This window comes from Anticarsia gemmatalis, chromosome 30, assembly GCF_050436995.1.
Source record: "Anticarsia gemmatalis isolate Benzon Research Colony breed Stoneville strain chromosome 30, ilAntGemm2 primary, whole genome shotgun sequence".
In the NCBI taxonomy this organism is placed as follows: Eukaryota; Metazoa; Arthropoda; class Insecta; order Lepidoptera; family Erebidae; genus Anticarsia; species Anticarsia gemmatalis.
The window spans coordinates 1,128,249-1,154,668 of record NC_134774.1 but is presented as its reverse complement, the minus strand read 5'-3'; the positions used below and the strand labels follow the sequence as shown (position 1 = coordinate 1,154,668).

Sequence of the window (26,420 nt, the reverse complement as noted above, 5' to 3'; positions counted from 1 at the left end):
TGAGTATGTCAAGTAAATTTCTTGAGTAAATTTTATGGCTTTTGATACTTTGCATTAAAATTCAGATTATTTCAATAAGTAATACAAATGCCCACATATTAAACTATTAAAATGTATCTATAATACTTAAAATGGACGTGGAGACAATTTTGTTGGCCCTTTAAAAGGGTACTCTATATCTGAAAGGTCTGTAGCAATCATGTGACCCAAAACAATAATAGAAACTGGTTTAGACACAGTGTGGTTTACTGTCTAAACAGAGTTACAGCAATTATATACTTAAAATTGATGATTATGTACTATAAATTGATAATAGGGCGTCAAGTAAAAAAGATACCAAATATTCCATAAATTCATAAAGAGAAATCGACTAGTCGTTTACTAATCGAATAAATTTTCACGTCACTATAACTTCTTACTGACTAAACGAAAGCACATAGGTACCTAACAGCATGTTAAAATTTTAGAATGTTTATCATATTTAATGTACGTATTAGATAATAATACGTTAACCTTGGGACTAAATAAGTAGATTTTATTCTCCATAGGCTTCAATGGCGACCTTAGGTTGTTGTACAACTATGCTAAGCTTGGCCAGTACAACCAACCAGCACGTTACGAAAAAGAAAAAATAGCCAGATGCAATTCTCTCTTTTTGTTGCAAAAAGGCTTGATATCTTTTGTTAAAATTGTTGTAGCGACATTCAACGATCGATCGATACCTATTTATTTAATTTAATAATAGCGTCATACTCAATCTAGTCAAAGATACGCTCCATATTGGATTTCTTGATCTCACGAGATCGGAACAACATACGTAACAGATGTTCACGAATAGTTAGGCTTTATTGATCTTTGATATCAAGTTAAAAACTGTCTTAAACTCATTTCTAGTTGACTTCTCATTTATCAAACGTATATAGCTACCTAGGTGCAGTTAAAAATGATTAATTATCATACAACATAGCCAATGTAACTAGATATCACGCATACGCGATAACAAATAGCTAGTCTATGATTTCATTACAACCTCGTTGGTTCCAACCTGATTTATTGCCTACAAAGAGAAACAATTTGTTTTGGTACTAAACAAATGTTTGGCAAAGGTACTTCCTTATCAGCCACATCTGTCTTTCGAAAGAAACATGTGCCTAACTACGAGCTTATTATTTAATCACTTTAATACGCGTTTACCTTCAACGCTTTAATAGAAAACGCAGATATGAATGCTTTCCTCTATTCTAAGCGCGTTGTAGGTATCTTGTTCGTCACTTCGAGTATTTTTACGGAATTACAGCAATGCAGTTAACTTATTTCGCTTATTCTAGACCCTAAATCGCCATTTTAGTTCATTCCTTTACGATTTATTCACCTGTTTGATAAATACTTCCGTTAATTCGTACAGCTAAACCCAATGATACAATTTACAAAGAGCGCTGTTGTCGGCCGTAACAAATCAATAATTTTATAACCAAGTCTTCACCCGCGTGGAGAACACTTGCAAACCAACATTCTAAGAGGTATTTGCTTAGTTCCATAGGTGTACAAAGAAAGAGTTAGGCAAATGGCGAAGGTGTGTATTATCAGTCTATTTTTAGATCATGACACTGTTGTGATAATAATAATTATTTTTATTGTAAGGTGTAATAATATTTATATGCTACGCCTACAATCGTCTTGTTATTTTGATTTCCAGGAATACGATAGCCAACATGCGATTACTACTGACGACTAAGTTCATGTTTAAGTATGCTGTAACTACTCAGATTGCCTATTAATTCTATTATGACTGATTACGATTATCAACCATGTCCTAACTGGGAATCGAATTGAGGCTCAAATCATGCAAAGAATTTAGCGAATGAGAATAAATTATTGAAATCGTACGGCGTTTTACTTAAAGTCAAGCACCATAGCCTTTCAATTAACTTTTTAATTGCAACTATCGAACGCCTCGAAAACAAAATGGCGGCGAAGTATTTTTCTTACTTTCTAATAACACTGTTGTTTATTAAATCGATAAATATGTACAGTGTTCACGTAAAAGTTCCTGAAATTAAAGAAAAAGATTTTACAATGAAATCGCATTTAAAGAATGCAATTGTTTTGAAATTTTGTGAGGTTAGAGATGTGACATGCAGTTCGAATAATAGTGATGTGTGCGCGTTTCGTTTCGTGAATAAAAGTAAAAGTTTTAAGACGTTTAAAAACGTTTGTTTTTTGTTTATGAGTAATATGTGCGATTATCCTGGGGATGGTAAACTTAAATTTTATTTTTGTTTGAATAACCCCAACCCAGGCTGTTGTTTTCAAAGACCTTTCACAGTCATTAGTAGTAGTCTGCGACTGAGTCTGACAACCAGTCTTACCGAGGGGTATCGGGTTATAACACAGGTAACTGGGTTGTAGAGGTCCGATATACTAAGATATACCTACAGAATACCTATACAGTAGGTACAACATAGTTACCTAGTTGGAAGAAAGGCTAGGCTAGGCTGTAAACTGCAACAACTGTTGAAATAAAGGATGAAATGGGCCTTTAGTTAATCACACTGGCCAAGTGCGAGTTAGGTTATTGGACTTTGCATTTGTTCAATATCTAGTGTGATAGATTGTCTCCATTCTTAGTTTTGAAAACGTCGACAAAAGAATTAAGTCGATAGTTTTTTTTGTAATTTTCAGAGTACCACATATTACATGGAGGCACATGCGAAGACTATTTAGCACAAAGAAGAAATACTGAAATTATTGTACAACCAGACGATAACGACAATAATGTGACTGAGTATGAAAATAGTTTTAATTCCACTGAAGTAAATGTTACAGGTAAATATGTGTAAACAAATATGAATCACCGAAATGTAACTACATAACTCTGTCTCATCTGTGCATAACTTTTGATCAACTAAAGAAACTGGATAATAATTTTTTAATATGTTTGAAACTGTAGGGACAAGGTTTATAAGATCAATGTGAACAAAATTTTCACCAATACTATACCCGGACGAAGTCGGGCCAGTCCGCTAGTCCTACTAATATTATAAATGCGAAAGTTTTTGAGTAGGTATGTATGTATGGATGTTTGTTACTCATTCACGCAAATTAATGAACCGATTACGATGAAATAAATTTGGTATGTAGTTAGCTGAAGACCCAGAATAACACATAATTACACTACTTTTTATCCCGAAGATTCCGAGGGATCGGTATTTACACGGGAAGAGTTTCCACGCTGACGAAGTTGCGGGCTGCCTTTAGATAGGCTAGGTAGGTACTTTTTATCCCAGAGTTCCCGAGGGATCGGGATTTACACGGGACAGGTTTCAACGCGAACGGCCTCTAGTTAAGTATATATTTTTCTGTTTTTTAGAAGCTCCATCATTAAGACATGGGGAAACAACGGAATTCAGTCATTTATACGACATAGATTCAGCGTTTGATTACCACGACTGTCCTCCATCCTGTACAAACGATTACGCGCCTGTATGCGTCAATATTAATAGAGGTTTTGGGAAATATTTCAAGATGATGTCGTTTGTTAATCATTGTATGGCTGATCTTTATTATTGTCAGAATTGGAGAGGTATGTTTAATTTAATTAAATCAGGATTAAGGGACGTTTCACAACAGACGGAAGATGCGTCGGGCGTAGCATAAATAGTATGGGATTCGCAACGACGCATCATCGGTTGAGTGTGAACGGTCGAGTGTTTTCTATACATTTGTCTGTTCTGGCGTTACGCGACGTATGTTCCGTCAGATATAAACCTTCCCTAATAGGTTCTATATATCTTTTTCTAGGTAATTTTTAGAAGATTATTTTTAATAGCGTTAGATAATGTGCTCGGAATATTGCAATAGCGAACCTATTACATAGGACTAACATTGTTAATAGCGAAACGCAAGTGTCCCTCATATCTCTGCCTATACCCCCGGGTATAACAGCGCATCGGTAAACTGTTGCGAAAAGCATCCTTAGCGCGGATATTTTATAGATGGGTGTCCGCGTTGGTATTTGATTTGATCTGTCTCCGTGCTTCGTAGGACACGTGAACAATCCGACCTGGTAAACTTTACATCGAAATGATTTTTAATGACAGTAGCGCAGTGGTTAATGTGGTCGTCATTAGAATTGCTTGTTGGAGTTTGATTTACTATTAGTGTTCAAATATGATATTTTGGTTATATTTTATATCTTTTGTATATATACAAAAGCCTCCGGGAGAATGTTAACAGTTAATAATATTTTGTCCAGAATTCAAGCCGCCACCGAATGAAGAAGAAACTGTAAGAGCGTCACCTTTGGGCTGGTCTTTTTGTGGAGCCTCCAGGTACTGTTACTTGCCATTTTAAGCCATTACGTACATAGCCTACATATAACTTGTAATAGAACCTCTTTGGCTTCAAGAATCACAAATGAGTACACGGTTCAATAGGTTTCTTTCAGTGAGCTCGTGAGGTACCCAAATATCGACCTTTTTTGTGTAGAGAAAAGATTGTATTACAAGTTCATACATACTATAATGCGAAAAGACTTTTTCCCCGACCTAATAACATCATCATACATGAAGGTGTAGGCAGAGGACTCCTCTGCCTATATCCACTTATCGCCATTGACAATTATGTTATTGTGTCGCGGGAACTTCTACAAACATACAAACAACGGACACAAGTACAACCAGACCCGAAACAATTAATTATGGATCGCACAAATTATTGTTCCGTGTAGGAATCGAACCCTGTGACCTCAACCACTGCGCTAGTCGGTAGTTTAAGTTATAATTATTTAACATTGTCACCAGATATCTGCAATTCGCGCGCTTCGCGGAAGTGACGTCATCGATGGGTCATTACGGCTGGCTGGCGGGAAATCATAGATATTCGCACATCATGGAGCCGCATGAAAGAATACCTGGCTACGGATAAATAACTAGAAGACTTAAAAATAGTGTAAATAAAATGTGTCTAAAACTAAAAACATTTTCCATGATCCTACCTTTTAATTATATAAGATTATTGATTATTTATTATTACAAATTTCTGACATAAGTAAAAAACCGTAACAGCTGTACAGTTATAAATCAGGGTAGAGCTAAGTTAGGCACATACATGCAAAGGAAGGACAAATAAATTAACAAATAAAATATTTTAATTCTTAATTATTATGAAGTCTTTTGTCGGTCAACAACCTCAACATCCAATCTTCTATACTCCAGGCAATGACAGGGTATTTAGAATTTCACCCGTCAAAATGTACACGTGTACCGTACAAAATGCGCCTATATGTCCGAACGTAACAACATACCTACTTACATACATATTATTATGTACAAAATTCGTAGGTATATAGACAAGGAGACAACGAAGCTAACAACGACGTCGTTCTTTCCGTTACCCGCACTCCTTGCCTATGCTTCGTTAGGGGTTAACGATCAGTGGGTAAGGCAACCCTTGGCGTGGTTATTCTGTGAATAGATGACCGCATAGTGGTACTTGAAGTGAACGTCTCCGTGCTTTGGAGGGCACGTAAAAGTCGGTCCCAGTTGTTGTCTTCTAAGATAACAGTTGCTAAGCCATGTCAAAGGCCTTTCGGGCGGCTTGAACCATACGATAAAACAAAATAAAATTAATGGACACGACTTTAAAAGGTGCATAATACTTTTGATGTTGTCACCATCCCGGCCCCACAATCCCGCACTCTTTTAGAACTCTCACATCAACGACACTCTCATCAATCGTCTGATTCGGATGATGAATCAAATGCAACAAAATCCTAGGCTTAATATTCGACTGCCATTTGCAGATCGCGCAAACAAATTCACCTTTCGCCACTTTTAATTTCCCGCCATGCTGACTGACATTATGTTTTTTTAATAAATGTGCATTACAGAAAATTATGTCACATTCTGAGCATTTTCGTCTACTTTTTTCATGGGCTACAATGTCTTCGAACTTTTTATTACAATAAGGGCATAGAGTTGACTTTTTTTTTTCACTGTCGTCTCCCGCCCAATTGCTATGTTCTGAACTAATATGACACATTAGAGATCTAAGATGGCGCGCGATGAAGCCACAATGCTTGCATTTTCGCGGGTTGTCCTTTCGATGAATTAATTCATGCTTTTTAGTATTTTTCTTCGATGCACTTCTGTAGGGACAGTGGCTGCATTTGAAGGGTTTTATACCTGGAAAACAAAATATAAATTGGTTAATAAAATTACTAGGAATGGTAACTAATTTCTACTGCCATCAAGTTCAGCCCTTTACTGTGCCATTCTTGGGCCAGGATCTCCTCCCATAATGAAAGAGAAGTACAGCTTTTTGAACTGATTAACTCTGTGCTTGAGGGAAGCTAAAGCACCCGGTTGTTAAATAGGATAACAGTCTTTTGGGCGGCTGGAAGAACTTTGAAACCAGGTTGACCACTAACCAAATGATAGGAATAATATAACTATTCTCTCACCTTGATGTATCCTAACATGTTCTTCAAACAAGCTCTTATTATAAGTAGAGTAGTCACACATATAACACTGGAACGGGTTCTCTCCTCTATGTACTTTACGTATATGTCGTAACATTTTCTCTGCGTTTTCTGCTGTGTATCGGTTGCATTCTGTGCAACGCATCTTGCGGGGTTGTATCTCTAGGTATGGGGCTAAAGGCTGGGTTGTTGGCCTGGAAATTGATGAAAGCAATTGATAAAAATGTTTAATAGTAATCATTTTGCACAGATGGTTGAAGATGTGAGGTCAACCAGAATAGGGTAATTTTTTTCTATTCTTTATAAAATAAGCAGTAAGTAATAGTCAAGTGTTATAAGTTGCAACCTCCCATGCAAGAGATTGATGCTTCAAAGCCAAGACAATACACCAATACCTTTTTGAAGTTATGTGTGTATCAGAAATAATTATTATCACTTGCTCCATTGATGAAAGAAAACATAATTGCCTAGTAAATTGTTTTAGACATTTCTTGGCATGCACAAAAATCCCCAACTCACTCTAGGCCAGAGTGGAGGGTAGACAGCAATTGGTTAAAAATAGTATCATAAAGCAGAAAAAATGATGGAAAGAGTTACAGAAATGGCCCATTTTACTGTTGGACATTTTGGTCTCACTGGGGAGAATCTGGAGTCTATCTATACAGCTCAAAAGCAGAACTATTTTGCTCAAAGCAGAAATAAGTAAACTTAGACCACTTGCACAGTCTACTGATTACTATCTAAGCAGATCTTGTTCTATTGCAACTGGACAAATGTAAAAAATTGGCCAATGGTGACAGTTTCCTGGATACCTTGCTAAATTCTAAAATCCTTTACTATACTTACTCAGAAGCAGGCTCCACTTCCACCTCAATCTTCACATCTTTAAGCGCACTACTATCTGTTACTGGAGCTGGTGTGACCGGTGTTTCATTCATCATCACACTGATTGGATACTGTTCAGGACCTGCAGCCACGTCTATGAAGACCGGAGCGGATTGGGAGTTCGGTTCTGCCATTTTATGCTGAAAGAATTGTGATAGATATTTTGGTCAAGTGTTTACCAAAAATGAGTTAAGTTGGTGAAGTATTTGTTATAAAAAAATGTTGTGGGGTGTCTTTGCTCAATAGTAGGTCTATGATTTAGAAAGAAACCAATAGTAAACCTTATTGGTCAACCCAACTACGGCCATCTATCTAAAAAAATCTCACCTTTTTTCTATAGGGGCAGGGACCAGACACCGCAACAGAAATTAATATAAATAAATTTATAAAACGTTTTAAGACACAGTCAAACTATTTTCATAAAAATAAATAGTGTAAATTAAAATTAAATGTTATTAAAATGTAAACAAACTTACGTTTCGACTTTAGCGTTTTTACAGAAAAAGATCACTGAAACACTAAGATAGACCGACACTATTATCAAATAACAGATAAAATAATTAGAAATTTACAGATCTATTGCCGAAAGCGGCTAAAATAATTATATTTTGGTATTCAGATCAACAAAACATTGCGCTCCTCAAACATGTCAACTGTCAGAAAAACAAACTGATGCGTTCCTTTTTAGTCAATAAAACCACTAACGAAACGTATACGGTATAATGCCATAAAATATCATAAAGAGTAATTACGCATTTCTTCAAGAGGAAATCATTTTCAAAGTAATCCTACTAATAGCTAGTTGGTAAATAATTTTAACTCTTATCCTCAACAAAGTTCAGATTTCCCATACAATACCTGATTCGTCACGTCATGTAGGTACTACGTTAACTAGGCGTAAAATATCATTGTAGGAACTAAAACACGAAGAAATTTAATCAAACTAGGTATTTTATTTTATCTATAACTAAAAACGGCCACTGCATATATTAAACTACAGCATATTGATTTATATTAACATCCTGCGCTTCCTTTATACGTTCTTGATGATATTCCGCGTATTCCGGCGCCGAAATATATTTGTAAAGCTTATTACCCTCTTGACGTACAGCTGCTATCGTTGTTAGTTCTCGACCTTTAATTTCTTTAGAATCAATAGTTTTAATAGTCACAATGTTTTTTTCATCGCCAAATTCTTGTGCTAATCTTTTATGAGCGTCTGCCCAAACGTCTACGTCCGTTTTGGAATCCGTTTCCTGACTATTTTCATTTTCTTCCGACATAGCTCGATAAACAGGCTTCGGTTCAATTTCCGAACGAATTACCTTCCCAGACTTTCCCTGATCTAAAACTTTAATATCATTATTTAATTTTCTAATAATATTCGGATCTTCTTCCGACATTTTATCACGATTTTGCGTGTGCTCTTCGTTCTCCTGTTCCCTTTCGCGCGATTCTTGTCTATTGGCCTCACTTCTTTCCTGAACAAGTCTTAACAAATTATTGAAATTTAATTTTAAACTGCTCGAATGATCAGCCCCGTCATCTATATTTTTAAGAGCCATATAAAAGGCCGTGTTTTCATTGGAGTCCTTTTCATGAGCGCCATTTACATCGTTGTATTTGTGTTGTGTTTCTTGCTTGTCGTTTGCTCTTTCCAAAGGTTCATTCTCTCCAATTTTGGCTTCGAATTTTCTTATCTTTTGTACGGCTTTATCTGCTACTAATTCGGCTAGTTGATCGAATTTCTGCGACGCGAGCAGTTGGTTTATAAAGCTGTCTATGTCGAAAGTATTAGATCTTCGAGTTTGTAAGCCCGATATTCTTTCACTGCATATAAAAATCATGACTGAAAAATAAAAAATAATGATCTATTATGAAACAATTAGACAATTCGTTATTCGTATTCGCTTCCAACTGTATGAGGCCCTGAAAGAGCCGTGGACCCTTTGTTTTTGATGCGCCACTGCCGCTAATACCTAGGTATACCGTCTATAGGTAATTAAATCAAGTCACTCGGACTCCGCGTACGGTTGTACTACGTTAGTTTAAGCCCTGAGCGTTCCTCAATATAAAAAATAATTAAAGTAAAGAATAAGTTTAACGTACAAAAGTATTGTAGAATCAAATAATACATTTTGTTTTTCTAATAAATTGTATGGTGAAATCTCTTCATTTTTATGACCGTCACTTACGCCAACACGAAATATAACAGTCGTAAAATAGTAGGTAAACGCACAAGCAATAAAATTGGGGCTGCCGAAGTATAATCGTTTTTACACTACAAACAAGTTTTTGATACCATAGTTACCTACTGACGACATTGCAATTTATTCAAACATTATATAGATCACACAATTTTTGTTTCATGTGGAAATTGAACTTACGACTCCCGCGTACCGCCGTAGTTGGAGACTTAACCACTGAATCACTAGTGTCATCAAACAAAATATATGTGCATAAATATACTTTATTAGTTCCTTTATAAGATAAAATGGATATAGAGCCCTGTTTGGGTTGATAAAACCCTATATACAGATAGTTATATAGGGATAACTGAGGTTAAAGATTAAGTTCTAAAATCGTGTAGGCAATTCACATTTAACTACTACCTAATGAAGATGAGTAACAAATTTTATTGAGGTTAATAATTACAAATATTTAACACTTAGCCTAAACAACAGGTCAATGTTAATGTTACAAAATGTGGATGTATATGTATTTAAATTGTTATAACATACATACATATTATCACACCTTTTCCCATAGTACTCCTACACACAGAGACTAAAAATAGGAGAATATTGTTATACACTTCAGAAAAAAAAGAAAAACCAAAAACAAACTCATTTATTTTTTAGGCAAAGGTGGGAATGCTTCAGCCTGTAAAGCATTAGGTTTGTAAGACTCAGCTCTTAAGCAGGCTTGCTGTAATTCTTTAATATGAGATTCAGTTTCCAAATGCTTGAATAGATACTGTGATGAAACAACCACATTGCATATTGTGCAGTAGTGAGATGCACTGGTTAGCTGCAAAAAAAAAAAGAAATTTTGAATTTAGAATACAGTCATTTTAGATAGGTGAAGCTAGATTGTGAAAAAATATATATGTTCTTTTTATATCTTTGGTAAATAATGGCATTTATTTAGTTTTTAAGGACACACTATTGGACCTTGGCAGTCTATGTTGCTTAGGCCCCATAGCACACCCTATTAAGCATAAGTAGTTTTTTATTCCTTGCATTTCTGGCTTCATGCAGCTAGATATAAGATATTATTATAAGCCCCATTACTTACTAACTACACTAACTATAATCTTAAAACAGTTCCTACATTACTACTATTGGTGACAAAACAAAAAAAACTTTATACAGAATCTATTGGATTCTGTATATAGTTTTTTAGCTTTATTATTGTTAAAATGCAGCAATTTACTGGCTGTACGCTCAAGTTATGAGATAGAATGAGTAGATAGGGTCACATTGTGTAGGTACATGATCTCTAGCCATTATTCTAGTAAGGTAAGGTAGCAACAATAGGAACAACAACATAAACAACTCGGATCAAATTTCAAACAGAAAGTTTTCAAATAATTACCTTTCTAATAAGATTCTCCTTATAATCCTCAACATGCGGGTGATTTTCCAAAATCTTACGATGATTCTGCGAAGTCTTATGTCTCTCTTTACACAACAGGTCTAGTACCATTTCCTTTTCACAAAACACACATTTGTATAGTTCTCCAGCGGTCAGTATGCCGTGGTAAGCGTCTGAAGACACTACAAGCTTTCTACCACCTTTCAAAGTTATGATTAGAAAATCTTTAGTGTCCGGGACCACACATGGCTTTTGACTTGGCGTCGGCTTCTTGTTTTCCACTTTATTTATTGTTTTAGGCTGCCGCAACGCTGGGACGGACATTGTTGGGAAATAATAACTATATTCTACGGATTCTTGAATGTGTTTAAAGTTGATTTTAAACTTTTCAAGTGGGTAGAATATTTTTAAACTATACCGCCACCATGACAGTTTCTGACAGGTATGATTGTTGTTCTTTCGTTCAGAAATTATCAAATTATAAAAAAAACGTTAATTAAAATCTCGTAATAACTAACACAAGACAAATCTAAACGGAAAAACTGAAAGTTACATACTGAGCTCACAGCAACGCTATTATTAAAAAAATATCACGCTGCGAACAGAAATGTCATTAAAAATCTAGGTAGTACTTTTTTGGCACTTATAAAGTTTTTTTTTTCAGAAATATAACAAAAGACCCCAATTTATAAAAGCAGTTTAATTTAATCTTACATAAAATAATAAATTACATGATAAATCGTATAAACATAGCACCGATTGCCGCCAAAATAGGCGTAGATTTAACATTAATGGCGGCGCCTCTTGTCATTGGCGCGCATTCTTTCTCCAGCCACTGGTATTCAGCTGTTAGACCTCTTGACTGTAGAATAGGTCCGATTGTACTTAATACTCTTGCGTGGTAATCATTAAGGTATTTAATCTGTGGAAAAATAAAGATTTTTTAACGGATTCAAGACAAAAAGATAAATTCTCATGACTTTTCTGCTTTTTATGAGTACCTTCTTATCAATTAGGTACTTTTACGAGTAAAATTAGTATAATTATAAGTTGTCTATTAAGTTCCGAAGAAGTTTTTAATAAGTAGTATCTAGGTAAACTTAGGGAAACTACATACCTAAATGTTCATTAAAATCAGCCAAATCGCACACGTGCCGAGTTGGGAATCGAATCTTGATTCCTAGTCATACTCTCTTTTTAACACAAATTCATTTAATCAATCATACACAATTATAGGTAGGTAATTATTCTACTAACCTCAAAATCATTAAGCAGTTCCAAACAAAGACAGGCGGTCTGATGAGGCACTAACGAGATGGTGTGGAAGGCGACAGCACCGCGACCACCGAAGTCACCCACTATTCTATCAGCCTGCAAACATACAAAATATAATATTAGGTCGGAGAAAGTCTTTTCGCATTATAGTATGTATGAACTTGTAATAAAATCTTTTCTCTACACAAAAATCCTCGATATTTGGGTACCTCACGAGCTCACTGAAAGAAACCTAATGAACCGTGTACTCATTTGTGATTCTTGAAGCCGAAGAGATTTTATTACCGCGTCCTAGCTTATTACGGTTTATGAGATACAGCCTGGCGACAGACGGACAGACAGCGGAAGCTCAGTAGGGTCTCTTTTTAATTTTTACGAGGGCAAGTAAAAAGTCAGTCCCGGTTGTTGTCTATTAAGATAACAGTCGTTAAGTCATGCCAAAGGCTAGGCTTGAACAACTTTGACACTAGGTTGACCACTAACCATACGACGAGAAGAACTGAATACTTACTCGTATATGATCAGCATCGGCTGTCATTTCTATAGTCTCCACCAGGTCTTCGTGACGGATACCGTATTCACCAACCTCGTAATATCCAGGCTCTGTAAAAAAAAATAATAAATCAGTCTAGCCTTTCTTCCAACTATGAGTCGGCTTCCAGTCTCACCGGATGCAGCTGAGTACCAGTATTTTACATGCAGCGACTGTCTATCTGACCTCTACAACACAGTTACCTGGGTTATATTATTTTGATAGCTTAGCTATCAATATAAACCAGATATTGGTGGATTTCTCTGTTTAAGTAAAATTCAATGATTTTGACTTTCTGTCAAAATTAAAGCTTTCTGGCAAAATTTTCTCTAAGCCATGGGTCAAAGGCCTTCGGGCTTGAACAACTTTGACACTAGGTTGACCACTAACCATACGACGAACAAACAACAACTCACCATTACTATAAATCATGGCGGGTGCAATTCCTGGGTCGTTAGCGCTCGGTCCACTGAGGATCCAGGCGGGACCTTCGTGCACGTTGAGGAAGTGACCCACGCCGTGGCCGGTGCCGTGGCCGTAGTTCAGACCTATGTCCCACAGGGCTTTGCGAGCTAGGACTTCTACTACGTGGCCCTGGGGTAAAAATAGATATATTTTTTTAAACACGTATTTAATTTACTATCTGACTCGCGCTACTTCGCTTGCGTCTCATAAAAGAGAATGGGTCAAAATTTTCCCCGTTTTTGTTACATTTTTACTGGTTCTCAGCTCCTATTGTTCGTAGCGTGATGATATATAGCCTATACTTACTCTCTGTATGTGTGAACACATAAGATACTTTTGAACTGAAATCTTTTCACGCCTAAAAATACGGTAGTTAACTACCAGTCAAATCAGCTAATCTTTAAGAAATGTCAAAAACACATTTTAGTATAGAAATATGACGTAAAAAATGATTCAGTCTGCAATAATTACAATTTCATCATTATATTTCAAAGCGCGAATATTTTGGAAGAACCTTTTAAGAGGACAAGTTTAATATTTTTTCGTTAACCCAGTCAACTACCCAATTGCAGTCAGAAGCTAGTTAGTTGTACTTACAAGAGTCCCTCTAGGCATGACGGCAGTACCGAGCATGATCTGTCCCTTCATGACGCGGGTGAAGGCCCGGCGCTGAGGACCCGTCGGAGACCCGCTCATGTGACGAGTACGAGTTATGTCTGTGGTACCTTCCCTGAACAAAATAGGGTTAATTAGTATTTGGGAGGCGCCCATAGCCAGTTGCGCTCACCGGTCGGTAAACGATCTGTGGGTTAAGCAACCGTTGGCGCGGTCATTCCATAGATTGTTTATTTTCGTCAGTCTTCTACTGTCGTGTCAACGACTCACCATAATGCATAAATACCTTCCAATATAATATATATGTTACTGTAAAAGCCCGGACTGTGGTAAATCCTAAGATTATCCGGTATATCCTAAGATTTACCAACTCTTAATGGTAAAAGTCCGAACAATTCTTTTATTTCGAACTTTTACCCCTATTCACTTGGTAAATCTTAGGATATACCTCAGGGGCAGGTAAATGTAGCTAATATAAAATAATTTTATAGTTATAAAGAAGGAGTTTTGGGCAAACCGACATGGGTAGGTTAGGTTAGAAGGCTGAGGTGGGAGCGAGCGAAGCGAAGCTCCCACCTCAGCCTTCGTGGTTATTTTTTTTTTAACCACCCATGAGGAGGAGCCCCGCGAAGCGGGGCTCCGGCGACATCTTCAAACTCTCATTATAACTATATTACGGCATATAATTATATCCCTAGCAATATCATTATATTACGGCTCAAACACATGATAATCAACTTTTACCGTGTCGTTATGTAAATCCTAAGATTTGCCAATTAAATGGTGGTAAAAGTTCGAAATAAAAGAACGTTCGGACTTTTACCGTTGAGAGTTGGCAAATCTTAGGATATACCGGAAAATCTTAGGATATACCACAGTTCGGGCTTTTACAGTAACATATACATTTATCTAATATATTTCCGTGGCGCAGTGGTTTAGGTCGCCACGCTGATACCACGGCAACGGGAGGTCGTGGGTTCGATTCCCACACGGGACAATTATTTGTGCGATCCACAAATAATTGTTTCGGGTCTGGTTGTGCTTTGTGTCCGTTGTTTGTATGTTTGTAAAAGTCCCCGCGACACAAGAGCAATTCTTAGTGCGGGAGTTGTCTTTTAAAAAAAAAAAAAAAAAAATTCTCGCGTCACAGTTTTCGTTGCCATACTCCTCCGAAACGGCCTGACCGATTCTCATGAAATTTTGTGAGCATATTAGGAAGGTCTGAGAATCGGACAACATAGATTTTTCTTAACCCTAAGTGACACATTTTTTTTTATTTATTTGGCAAAACAACGTTTGCCGGGTCAGCTAGTACATATATACATATATACGACGGATAACGCAATTGAAGTAGCCAAGTTTTAGTCAACAACTGTATAAGTACTTAGTACTTATGCTTGAAAGTTGTTTCATATAATTAAGAATTACCTAATTCAAAACTAACTGAATTAAAATCAAAACTATAAGATATGTTTTTGCATGCTTCAACGGCAGAATGTAAAAGGATTCTATCATTAATATGTACTATGTACCATCTAAAAATGTAAAATATATAGGTACTACATTCTTAGAAAATAAATATATTCATTTAATTTCATAAAAAGTTGAAATCTTTGTCTATACTTACAAGTACTGTCCGCCGGAGTCCACAAGCAACATATCATCAGGTCCGATCACTCTCTGAGGGCCCTCCCTCAGAGGTTTGTAGTGGATGATGGCGCCGTTAGACCCCGCGCCCGCGATCGTGGCGAACGACGGACCCATGAAGTTTTGTTCTTCGCTGTTGAAGTAATTAAATAACTTGTTTAACACAGTTCTTGAAAGTATGCTAAGTCACCACTCGTAATTGGGTACTTGACTGGGTTAACGAAAAATTATTAAACTCGTACGCGTAAAAGGTTTTTCTAAAATGCTCAGGCTATGTAGCCTTTTTCGTAAATAATATTGAAATTGTAATTATAACAGACTGAAACATTTTATTAGACACTTATTAGATATCAACGAAAATCTGCAATAGTGACGTCACTACACTATATTTCTATACTAAAATGTGTTTTTGACATTTCATAAGGAGTAGCTAATTTGACTGAAAGTCAACTACCGTATTGGCCATCGTGGTGGCCTCACCCCTCCCTCATTTCGGGAGGAGACCCTTGCCCAGCAGTGGGACATAAATGGGTTAAATTTATGTTATAGACAGTTTTACCCTCTCAGCTCCTCAAGTTTATCAGATAGGTCTACTTCAGTCACGTTGACGCCGGCAGCCACTTGCTGTTCCACCCAGTACAACGCACGGATCACTGCTACCCCATCCTTTATGTGCGCTGTGCGGAAACCCTTTAGAAAGAGAGAATGACTTATTAAACTCATAGACTTACTTAGAGCCCTGCCTCACTAGGACGCCATGGCGGCGTCGCTGGCTACGTATCCAAGCAGTTAATATTTAAATGTATAGCATATGGTATAAGTTGGCACCTTCCACGCAAGTGGTCGACGATTCGAACCCGAGACAACACACCAATGACTTGTCCAAGTGATGTGTGTATTAGAAATAATGATTACTTCGTGATGTAACCTTGCATGCCTCGGATCTTTTGAACAGTTCTTGAAGGTATACAAAGTCTCCAACTTGCAATTGGTCATGGTGGACCCAAGGCGTAACCCTTCTCTCATTCCGGGAGGAGACCCTTGCCCAGCAGTGGGAAAGTAGCTCAACCAGGTTCAGAACACGAGTATCTACTCGTGCTCATCACACAGATAAAACGCCCTAAAGGAAAACTCTAGATTCGTCTTAATATCAAGCTGTTTTCAGTTTAAATAATATCTAACCTCACAATATGACAACCTAATATGACATAAGATTATTTATCTAATAGAATGTATTATATAAATTACCTGTAGTTCCACTGGATTCTTGACAGTCTTGGTGAGTGCCACCGGTGATTCAGGCGCCACTATGATACGAGCCGGTCCACGCTACATAGAGACAAAATAAATTAATTAATAGATTTTTTTTATTATGAGCAGTGATAGCCGAGTGGTATAAGTTGGTACCTCCCACGCAAGTGGTCGACGGTTTGAACCCGAGGCAACACACCAATGACTTGTCCAAGTGATGTGTGTATTAGAAATAATGATCACTTGTTATAACGGTGAAGGAAAACATCGTAAAAACCATGCTTAAAATTTGTTTAATACATTTATTGAGGGCATGCAAAGTCCCCAACCTGCACTTGGCCAGCATGGTGGACTCAAGGCCTAATCTCATCACGGTAGAAGACCCTTGCCCAGCAGTGGGACAGTAATGGGTTGAAAAAAATAATGTATATTTACCTCAATAGCTGAATATACGGCATGACTTCCACCGTCAGGAACCCAAATACTGCCTTGTGCGCCCAGTTCAGTCTGAAAATAAATAATTAAAGTAATTTAATAAGTAACAGCCGCACGGATCGATCTCTGAGGTTAAGCTACGCTTGCCGAGGTTAACTTTGTTAACTGTGGTCTTTTTAACTCAATGTATCGCGGTAATAATTTGATTATGCACAATAGTGTCCGACCGAAACCGAAACCGAATTTCGGCCAGTTCAGATTGGGCCGAAATCGAAACCGAAACTTCTTTACAAGGGTCATTTTTTAAGGGAGAATAAAAAAAAACGCCTTTATAATCAATAAATTTAAGACATATGGATAGGAGTCTTCAAGCTCGAAATCTCCCGAAAGCACTTTCGGTTTCGGCCGTAGTTTCGGCAGGTTTTGCTGTCGAAAACGAAACTGAACCGAAATTTGCGTTTCGGCCGTTAAAAAACCGGACACTAATGCACAAAAATTACAAATACGTGTGTATTATTTTTCACAATCTACAAGATGGACTAAAATAACAAAATTAGTCATCTCTATTATGTGGTAATATAAATACTTACTGAGAAACTAGCCAGGTAATCGAACACAGTATTGTAAGGTCGACAGTCGACCGTGACGCCTTCTGAGGCCAGATGAGCGACGATGTCAGCTGACAGCGTCCCAGCGCCCCAGAATAATATCACATTGTTTGTAGTTACCTGAAAATTATAATAAATAACAAGATATATAATCCCTTAAATATTAGGGAAAACTGTACCTGTGGATAACGGTGTGGGTGCACATTTACCCAAACATTTATATATGATATTAGTTGTTAAGGACACAATGTGTAACCGTTTGTTATTCCTATTAAATAAATAAATAAAAATGTTATTTTTTTAAAGGTTTTTTTTTGGAAATAACGATCACTTGTTATAACGGTGAAGGAAAACATCGCGGTGAAACCTTGTTTTTTTTAAGGCAACTCACGCACTAAGTATTGCTCTTGTGCCGCGGGGACTTTTACAAACATACAAACAACGGACACAAAGTACAACCAGACCCGTAATTATTTGTGGATCGCACAAATCATTGTTCCGTGTGGGAATCGAAACCGCGACCTCCTGACGCAAACCACTGCGCCATGGCGGCAGTTATTTAATTGCCTCCGTGGCGCAGTGGTGGTTAGTATCAATTTAAGAAGAGCTTTCTGCCCGCAGCTTTGCCCTCATGAAGTTTGGAGAGTTGGAGAGGGAAATTTCCAAAAATCTCCTCTACACTTACTAAGAAATGTTCATAGCAAATGTCAAGTTCAGTAGTTTCGACTGTGCGTTGTACATCAGTCAGTAAACAGTTTTATATATTTTGATAGATTGATTGTGTGCAGTGATAGCCGAGTGGTCTAAGTTATATTTTTTTCAATTTATAAGTATGTTTATTAGAAATAATGATCACTTGTTATAACGGTGAACAACTCTCAGTCACGCAAGGTTTCAATTCAATTCAAGTCACGATGTTTTCCTTCACCGTTATAACAAGAGATCATTAACTTAAAAGTTAGATACTTACATCAGCTCTTACGATCAAGTAGGAGAAGAAGACAGGATTGTAAGGAATATCCGAACCGCGTAGATTTAGGGTGTCTGGAACAATTTCAATTTATTAAACCAATAATAATGTCCTCCTAGCCGAATTTCGGCGAGGCGAGTTTTGAACTTAAGCCCGAACGAGACCGAACCTGAGACCTTTGCACCGTAGTCGCATAGATTACACTAGCTGACCCGCGCAACTTCGCTTGCGTCACCTACGAGAATGGGTTAAAATTTTCCCCGTTTTTGTAACATTTTTCGTTGCTACTCCGCTCCTAATGACCGTAGCGTGATGTTATATAGCCTATAGCCTTCCTCGATAAATAGGCTATATAACACAGAAATAATTTTTCAAATCAGATCAGTAGTTCCTGAGATTAGCGCGTTCAAACAAACAAACAAACTCTTCAGCTTTATAATATTAGTATAGATATCGGAGACGTAAGAAGAAGGAAGAAGAAAATATGTTTATTTTACGTAAAAACTACACTTAACTACAGCATCCTTGCTTTTCTTCATCCGTACTTATTGTCTATTTCTCTTGTATTTGTATTTCCACTTCGAATACTTCGAGTTCTCGGGTTCGAATCCCGGGTCAGAACGTAAAGTCTGTTTAAGTTTTCTGTTAAAAAACATCTCATAGATTGCCCGGAGTTAGGAAGTTTAAGTCGCGGTCCTCCGTGCCTCGGAGAGCACGTGTCACTATGGTCCTGCGTCTGAGCTCTCACTGGTCGTGTGTACCGTCACAGCGCACTATGAGAGTGACGTAATAGAGAGTGTACCTGTGTATTGTACACACGACACTATAAACAAAGTCCTGCACCGTTGGCTAGTTTCCATGAAACTCGGTACATTATTATTGCTATACTTTATACTTACATGCAATATCGTCGAGTGCTGTAAGCAGTAGTGCATTCGCTCCAGCCTCATTGATCTGTTGTACTACTTGATTTATCTTGTTTGATGATGCTCTTCCTATGGAAACAAAAGTTAATTTATAGTATTTAAACTGTTTAACTAAAAAGTAAAGTTAAAAGTGGGATAAAGTCTAATAACAATAGAAAAGGCTGTATTTTTTTGTAATAGGGTTCCCGTTTTACCCTTTGGTAGAGGAACCCTAAATAGTAATTTCGAGTATTTAACCTCCTTGCTAAATTTCGTTTACAATTGCCAATTTTAGCCATAACCCATTTATGTTTTTTCTAAATATACCTCAAAGTTGTAATTCACTTTACAGTAGCATAACTATAACGTTTGAAGCCCGTGGCAAATTTATCGGATGGGCCGATTGGGCGATTGGGATTGGGCGTTATTCAAGTCTATTCTTTTTCTTGTATCTTCTTCTTTTTCTATTTATTTATTCAGTACAATAAAGAGTATTTTCATTGCATTTCATAAATCAAAGACAAAACTCTTTTTGCTAAACATGTAAAGTAAATAGTAAATGTTAGAAGTTGGGATTCCTTCTGATCGGGGCCTCCTCCGGCCGGGGGCCCGTGGCATTTTGCCGACTTGTCACCTGGTAATTACGCCATGCGCCACTGGCACTTTTAATACAGTTATTTTTATTTATTAGACATCAATGTAATTTGTTTTTCAGTCTTTAAATCTAATAATTATTCTAACCATACCTGTATATTGTGTAGTGAGCGCTAGCAGAGCGTTGTTGGGTCTCGCCGGGGGTCCATCATTAATACTGCGTCGAGCAACATCTACTAAATTATCAGTCACTGCGACCAAACGTACGTTGACTGCTGATAACGCTGTCTAGAAGAAGAAAAGTAATTATTTAGAACATTAAAGTTAAATTGTGTTAAACATCCGCGCGGATCGATCTCGGAGGTTAAGCTACACTCGTCGAAGTTCTGTGGATGGGTGACCATATTAAACATACCTAGTACTTTCGTATTTCGGAAGGCACGTTAAATTGTGTGTCCCGGCTGTCATTTTCAAAGATGTTTGACAGTCGTTAACAGTAGTCAGAAGCTTGAAACTTTCAAGTTGAAAGTCTGACAACCAGTCCCACTGAGAGGTATCGTGTTATAACCCAGGTCAGGTAACTGTGTGGTGGAGGTCAGATAGACAGTCGCTCCATGTAAAACGCTGGTATTCAGCTGCATCCGGTGAGACTAGAAGACGACTCCAACATATTAGGTCGGGGAAAAAGACTTTTCAAAGTATGTATAAACTTGTTATAAAATCTTTTCTCTAAAAAAAAGCTCGATATTTGGTTACCTCACGAGCTCACTGAAAGAAACCTAATGAACCATGTACTCATTTGTGATTCTTGAAGCCAAAGAGATTTTATTACAAGTTCATACATACTATAATGCGAAAAGACTTTTTCCCCGATCTAATAGTTGAAAGAAAGGCTAAGCTGATATGATAGTATTAAAATGACTTACTTCTAAGGTCCGCCAAGCGTTTCTCGTGTACGTGGTCGGGTCTACACCTACTGAGGAACCAGCAGGCATGTTCTGAACCAACCATGCTTGGATGGATAAGTCCTGACCTAAACAAATTAATAAAAAGTAATATTATAACGCAACGGGTTTTATACGCGACTAGCTGACCCGCGCAACTTCGCTTGCGTCACCTAAGAGAATGGGTCAAAATTTTCCCCGTTTTTGTAACATTTTTCGTTGCTACTCCGCTCCTAATGACCGTAGCGTGATGTTATATAGCCTATAGCCTTCCTCGATAAATAGGCTATCTAACATTGAAAGAATTTTTCAAATCGGACCAGTAGTTCCTGAGATTAGCGCGTTCAAACAAACAAACAAACAAACAAACAAACAAACAAACAAACAAACAAACAAACTCTTCAGCTTTATTATATTAGTATAGATTGAAAATTTAAATGTTAGGATTATTTGATCACCCGACGACTGAATAAAAAGTAGTTAGAGTATGGCACAAATAGCGAGCAGTTATTTGCTATCAAAATACAAATCACGGCAATTTATCTGGTTACAGCAAAATGTCCGCTGTAAACTAAACGCAGTTAGAACACATTACGCCGCAAACTGTTACGGCTGTGTTTGTTCTTTCAGCATGAAATACCCGCCTGCCATTACCATTGGCTAATAAGTAGTATGCTGCAAATTGCGTGACCAGCTAAAAAGCTCGTTTCTAACTGAAGTTTTTAAAGCAAACAGTACGTCACAAACTATACGCCAACAGCAAAAAGTACGTCACAAGATTATACGTAACAATAACCTTGAACACCTACCTTGTCTCATCAGCTCCCACAGACTACTATCAACCTCCACGTCGAACTGTGTCCAGTACCTCGCGTCAGTCCACACGAGGGCCCTGGAGGCTGTCACGAGAGCAGTGCCTGATGACCCGCGAAGACCTGAGAGCCATTCCCGGCGGGCGTCTGCTGGGGCTATGTACTGATTCTAGGGGGATAAACAATATAAAGGTTATTAATAAAAACAAATATATTCTTTCGCATATTTTTATTAGAGTGGTAATTTAACTGCCTCTGATGCACGTTCAGTAGTGTATGCGCCGGGTTCGAATCCTGGGTCGGGTTAAAAAGTCTATTCTGAGATTTTCTGTTTTAAAATTCTAAGAGATTGCCCGGAGCTAGAGTTCAGGCGCAGTACCGACGGTTTAAAGTGCTCTCCGAGGCGCATAGGTCTACAACTTCAGCTTCCTAACTCCGGGCAATATCGACAAATTACGGCAAAAAAGACTTGACCCAGGATTCAAACACGAGACGTGCGGCAGTCAGCGACTCCGTCACAGAGGCAGTTAATTCAATGTTCATGTATATGACACTAGCTGACCCGCGCAACTTCGCTTGCGTCACATAACAGAGAATGGGTGATTTTTTCCCCGTTTTGTAACATTTTTCGTTGCTACTCCGCTCCTAATGGACCTAGCGTTATGTTATATAGCCTTCCTCGATAAATGGGCTGTGTAACACTGAACCAATTTTTCAAATCGGACCAGTAGTTCCTGAGATTAGCGCGTTCAAACAAACAAACTCTTCAGCTTTATAATATTAGTATAGATATAGATAGAACTACTTACATTATGTGCATCAGCTGTAGGGACTATGTACGCGTTGACTTCAGAGCTAGACATGGCCGCTCGCACAGCAGTCAAGCGTTGAGCACTCGTCTCTCGTGTTAGTTTTGTAGATAATGTCTCACTTGCTGTGAAAAGAAGGAGTTTTGAGAGCTTCATAGTACACTAGCTGACCCGCGCAACTTCGTTTGCGTCACATAAGAGAGAGTGAGTCAAAATTTTCCACGTTTCCGAAATATTTTTTACTGGTACTCTGCTCCTATTGGTAGTAGCGTGATGATATATAGCCAATAACCTTTCTCAATAAATGGGCTATCTAACACTGAAAGAATATTTCAAATCGAACCAGTAGTTTCTGAGATTAGCGCGTTCAAACAAACAAACAATCAAACAAACAAACTCTTCAGCTTTATAATATTAGTATAGATTTGACAAGATATTTAAAGTAAAAATAGTACCTACATGTTACATATAATCTACACATTAGCGAAATTTCACCATTATATAGTTTTTATTTAAAAACTTTTACGATAATAGTAGGTATCCAACCAACCATCGATTCATCCTAATAATCTTTACTGCTCATGACATCTCACAAAAGTTTGGTACCTAATTGCTTTCTGGCCATAGTCACTTAGGTACTTGGAATTGATAACTGATTCCCACTAATCTATCATTGTATTGTAGCGGATCGCTACATACAGCGACATCTACTGGGACCAGCGCACAACCAACCACCACGCGCAGTGTGTCTGACGTCACAAGTCCTGAATCGCGCTATCGATGTTTGCACTGCAATTGTCTATATATATAAGTTCCCGACTAGAATAGTCGGACAGCCTAGGCCCACCAGGCATGATCACCTCGCCTGGTCGGAGGATCCTTCCTTTGTGTTGGTGGAACACGATCATCTCGTTCCTCCAACAGTATCATCAACATTGTCTAGTTATATTATTATGAGCGCATCATATTTTGTCTCAATTAATTTGATTTTCACTCACACACACTTTCCTCACAAAAATTCCCTACAAGTGGCAGAGTTTCGAATGATGTGTGTATTAGATCCTTGTAAAAACGGCGAAGGAAAACATAGTGATGAATAACATTTCTGAGAGTTGTTTAACACAGTTCTTGAAGGTATGCGAAGTGGCCGCACTCACCCCCGGTTTCTGAGGTACATTTAGCGGCAGTTTATCTATTCAATAGCGTTAAAAGTCATTTAAAAAACTTAAGGCATGACTCTTCCCTCATTCCGGCAGAAGTAAAAAAGGTAAATATGTATTAGTTAGATACTTACTGTATATAGCTTCATCCGGTTCTGCAGACTTGTAGCTATAGCTCATAGGTATATGGCCTAAAGCCAAATTTATACCTAGACTGTAAAATAAATATGAAAACTTCTGAATAATATAGATTTTACGGATAAAACTATCCGTTTCTACATTCTATCGAACTAAGGGTCTTGTTACTTTACCTTAATATCAAGATATTAAGTTTCTCCAGGCTTAAATAGCGAAAAAAAAAATAGTCTACTATTTATGAAAATTGTTGAATTTAAGACCAATATCTACTATCTATAAAAATTTAGGAATTTAAGACCGAAATCTTTTTTTAATCATAGAAGGAGACTTTTGCCCAGCAGTGGGACAGTAATTAATTTACTTTACTAAAATTCTTGAAAGGATACAAAGTCCACGCACTAGGCCAGCGTGGTGGACTCAAGGCCTAACCCCTCCCTCATTCCGGGAGGAGACCCTTGCCCAGCAGTGGGACATTAATAGGCCTTTTTAATAAATTTTAAATAATATTTACTTACATTAAACATATTGAAATCAATCCGTGTTTGGCAGCCATTTTGTACGGACTGACATTTTTTTTGATAATATTTATCTACAGTCGTTAACTGATTAGAGATTAAGATTGTTAAATTACTTTAATACGATTATTTATTAAATATATTCAACTAGCTGACCCGCGCAGCTATGCTTACGATTTTTCCTCACCGTAAAAAACATTTTCCGTGTCTTAAATACAATTTTACAAACACAATAAGTCCTTTGGTCGAGCTGTTCTTGAGTTTTGGGCCTAATTCTGATCGGAAAATAGATTCACAGTTACCAGGAAATCATGACTATTTGGTATTGTTGTGTTCTTCCACTAGGTTTAAAGTTGAACGGGACTCCGTCTCCTGGTTCTAAGCTACATCTCTACGAATTTTCAGCCAAATCGGTTCAGCCGTTCTTGAGTTATAAATACTGTAACTAAAACGACTTTTTTTAATGTAATGGTAGTATATAGATATTAGGAATTACATTGGATTATTATATTGCAAAATATTACTTACCTATAAAGTTACAGTGTTCTTTTATCGCAAAATGATTAAGTCCATAGGTACTTTGAAGTCACAGCACGTGTCAAAAGTAATGCATGAGAAATAATGATCGCTTGTTATAACGGTGAAGGAAAACATCGTGATGAATGACATGTCTGACAGTTGTTTAACACAGTTCTTGAAAGAAAAAAGAAAAGTTTCCGCATTTAGTCAGTAACGTTACACATATTCGGTTCGACAATATTGATCGAACAACAAAACCGACTCGACTCACTTGTTCGGCTTGTGTCGATCGGGTTCATCTACACATATTCGGTTTTACCGGTTAGGTCTATTAATGCCGAACCGAATATGTATGTAGCAAGAGTTAATCTGAAGAATGTGTATCTATAAATTGAATTTTGTAAGTTCTAAACAAAATGTCACTAAAATAACTGTTTGGTTAGACCCAGGATTCGAACCTAAATCTTTGCGTGGCAATGACACACTACCTAATAAAAAAAGTACGAGGGAAACCATTAAAAAATCCTAGTATGTATATATTTGACATTTTTTATAAGCAATTACTATAAAAATTATCATAGATACCTTATCTGCAACATTATCTAAAGGATAAGATTATTTTTATTATTGTTTCTCAACTCACTTGACATTTAAAACCTTGAAAAACATCCTTCAAACTTATATTTGGTCATGGCCAGTTTTATTGAAATTGCGCACTTGTTCTGGCATATTCGGCCATGGCCAAGTTGATCAAAACTGCTCAATAAAAGCATGTGTGAATTATGTCCTTAATATTTATATTTGGCCATGGCCAGTTTCATTGAAACTGCGCAATTATTTGCAGCAATAACCGAGTGGTATAAGTTGGTACATCCTACGCAAGTGGTTGCAGGTTCGAACCCGAAAATACCAATGACTTTTCCAAGTGATGTGTGTATTAGTAATAATGATCACTTGTTATAACGGTGAAGGAAAACATCGTGATGTAACCTTGCGTGTCTGAGAGTTGTTTAACACAGTTCTTGCAGGTACGCAAAGTCTTGGCCCTCACTTGGTCAGCGTGGTGGACTCAAGGCCTAACCCCTCCCTCATTACGGGAGAAGACCGTTGCCCAGCAGTGGGATAGTGGGATAGTGGGACAGTAAGGTGTAAATAAAATATATATTTAATTACAAATATGAACTGTATTTTATACAAATGGTAATAAAATACATATAGATATATTTACTGTTTGGAATATATTTGTGTACCTGCAACAAAAAA

The 26,420-nt window shown here is 37.3% G+C and overlaps 6 protein-coding genes across 11 annotated transcripts in view; 1 reads left to right on the top strand and 5 right to left on the bottom strand.

Moving 5' to 3' along the window:
• The first annotated feature begins 1,300 nt into the window (after positions 1-1,300).
• On the top strand, positions 1,301-4,991 carry LOC142985611 (uncharacterized). The gene is made up of 6 exons (XM_076133891.1): positions 1,301-1,573; positions 1,697-2,257; positions 2,683-2,826; positions 3,371-3,583; positions 4,256-4,331; positions 4,803-4,991. Exons 2-6 carry the CDS (start codon positions 1,966-1,968, stop codon positions 4,924-4,926), a joined length of 849 nt encoding a protein of 282 aa, XP_075990006.1. The 5' UTR covers positions 1,301-1,573; positions 1,697-1,965; the 3' UTR covers positions 4,927-4,991.
• A 140-nt stretch (positions 4,992-5,131) lies between these two features.
• Positions 5,132-8,019, bottom strand: LOC142985610 (uncharacterized). Its single transcript, XM_076133890.1, has 4 exons — positions 7,843-8,019; positions 7,328-7,506; positions 6,464-6,675; positions 5,132-6,185 (listed from the first exon to the last, which is right to left on the bottom strand). Exons 2-4 carry the CDS (start codon positions 7,498-7,500, stop codon positions 5,671-5,673), a joined length of 900 nt encoding a protein of 299 aa, XP_075990005.1. The 5' UTR covers positions 7,501-7,506; positions 7,843-8,019; the 3' UTR covers positions 5,132-5,670.
• Positions 8,020-8,291: 272 nt separating this feature from the next.
• Positions 8,292-10,044, bottom strand: LOC142985481 (uncharacterized). Its single transcript, XM_076133683.1, has 2 exons — positions 9,476-10,044; positions 8,292-9,215 (listed from the first exon to the last, which is right to left on the bottom strand). Exons 1-2 carry the CDS (start codon positions 9,501-9,503, stop codon positions 8,356-8,358), a joined length of 888 nt encoding a protein of 295 aa, XP_075989798.1. The 5' UTR covers positions 9,504-10,044; the 3' UTR covers positions 8,292-8,355.
• Positions 10,045-10,198: 154 nt separating this feature from the next.
• Positions 10,199-11,387, bottom strand: LOC142985482 (uncharacterized). The gene is made up of 2 exons (XM_076133684.1): positions 10,964-11,387; positions 10,199-10,396 (listed from the first exon to the last, which is right to left on the bottom strand). The coding sequence occupies exons 1-2, from the start codon at positions 11,285-11,287 to the stop codon at positions 10,217-10,219; spliced, it is 504 nt and encodes a 167-aa protein (XP_075989799.1). The 5' UTR covers positions 11,288-11,387; the 3' UTR covers positions 10,199-10,216.
• A 261-nt stretch (positions 11,388-11,648) lies between these two features.
• On the bottom strand, positions 11,649-25,089 carry LOC142985581 (xaa-Pro aminopeptidase ApepP-like). 3 transcript variants are annotated; one of them, XM_076133835.1, is made up of 18 exons: positions 24,941-25,089; positions 24,120-24,199; positions 22,826-22,950; positions 22,014-22,185; positions 21,187-21,293; positions 20,413-20,548; positions 19,661-19,756; positions 18,762-18,835; positions 17,774-17,911; positions 17,184-17,255; positions 16,746-16,826; positions 16,057-16,187; positions 15,478-15,630; positions 13,833-13,965; positions 13,187-13,364; positions 12,750-12,841; positions 12,221-12,334; positions 11,649-11,885 (listed from the first exon to the last, which is right to left on the bottom strand). In XM_076133835.1, exons 1-18 carry the CDS (start codon positions 24,949-24,951, stop codon positions 11,691-11,693), a joined length of 2,088 nt encoding a protein of 695 aa, XP_075989950.1. In that variant the 5' UTR covers positions 24,952-25,089; the 3' UTR covers positions 11,649-11,690. The 3 variants fall into 3 exon arrangements, with proteins under 3 accessions (XP_075989950.1, XP_075989951.1, XP_075989949.1); XM_076133836.1 differs by having other exon boundaries at positions 24,826-25,087; XM_076133834.1 differs by lacking the exon at positions 24,941-25,089 and adding an exon at positions 24,639-24,818.
• A 1,232-nt stretch (positions 25,090-26,321) lies between these two features.
• Positions 26,322-26,420, bottom strand: part of LOC142985405 (xaa-Pro aminopeptidase ApepP-like) — a 34,881-nt gene continuing 34,782 nt past the window's right edge. For all 4 annotated transcript variants that reach the window (XM_076133546.1, XM_076133548.1, XM_076133547.1 and 1 more), the window contains one exon: positions 26,322-26,407. The gene's annotated coding sequence lies outside the window, so the exon portion shown is untranslated. The remainder of the gene's footprint in view (positions 26,408-26,420) is intronic.

Coding starts and splice junctions, on each gene's coding strand:
- LOC142985611 (XM_076133891.1), top strand. CDS start 1,966: ATGGCGGCGAAGTATTTTTCTTACTTTCTAATAACACTGTTGTTTATT. Junction 2,258..2,682: donor GTGCGATTATCCTGGGGATG/GTAAACTTAAAT, acceptor TGTAATTTTCAG/AGTACCACATATTACATGGA. Junction 3,584..4,255: donor TTATTGTCAGAATTGGAGAG/GTATGTTTAATT, acceptor TATTTTGTCCAG/AATTCAAGCCGCCACCGAAT.
- LOC142985610 (XM_076133890.1), bottom strand. CDS start 7,500: ATGGCAGAACCGAACTCCCAATCCGCTCCGGTCTTCATAGACGTGGCT. Junction 6,676..7,327: donor GAAGTGGAGCCTGCTTCTGA/GTAAGTATAGTA, acceptor ATCAATTTCCAG/GCCAACAACCCAGCCTTTAG. Junction 6,186..6,463: donor ACATGTTAGGATACATCAAG/GTGAGAGAATAG, acceptor TTTGTTTTCCAG/GTATAAAACCCTTCAAATGC.
- LOC142985481 (XM_076133683.1), bottom strand. CDS start 9,503: ATGTATTATTTGATTCTACAATACTTTT. Junction 9,216..9,475: donor TTTGATTCTACAATACTTTT/GTACGTTAAACT, acceptor TTTATTTTTCAG/TCATGATTTTTATATGCAGT.
- LOC142985482 (XM_076133684.1), bottom strand. CDS start 11,287: ATGTCCGTCCCAGCGTTGCGGCAGCCTAAAACAATAAATAAAGTGGAA. Junction 10,397..10,963: donor AGGAGAATCTTATTAGAAAG/GTAATTATTTGA, acceptor TTTTTTTTGCAG/CTAACCAGTGCATCTCACTA.
- LOC142985581 (XM_076133834.1), bottom strand. CDS start 24,676: ATGGCTGCCAAACACGGATTGATTTCAATATGTTTAAT. Junction 17,912..18,761: donor ACTTGATCGTAAGAGCTGAT/GTAAGTATCTAA, acceptor TATAATTTTCAG/GTAACTACAAACAATGTGAT. Junction 12,335..12,749: donor CCGATGCTGATCATATACGA/GTAAGTATTCAG, acceptor GTATGTTTGCAG/GCTGATAGAATAGTGGGTGA.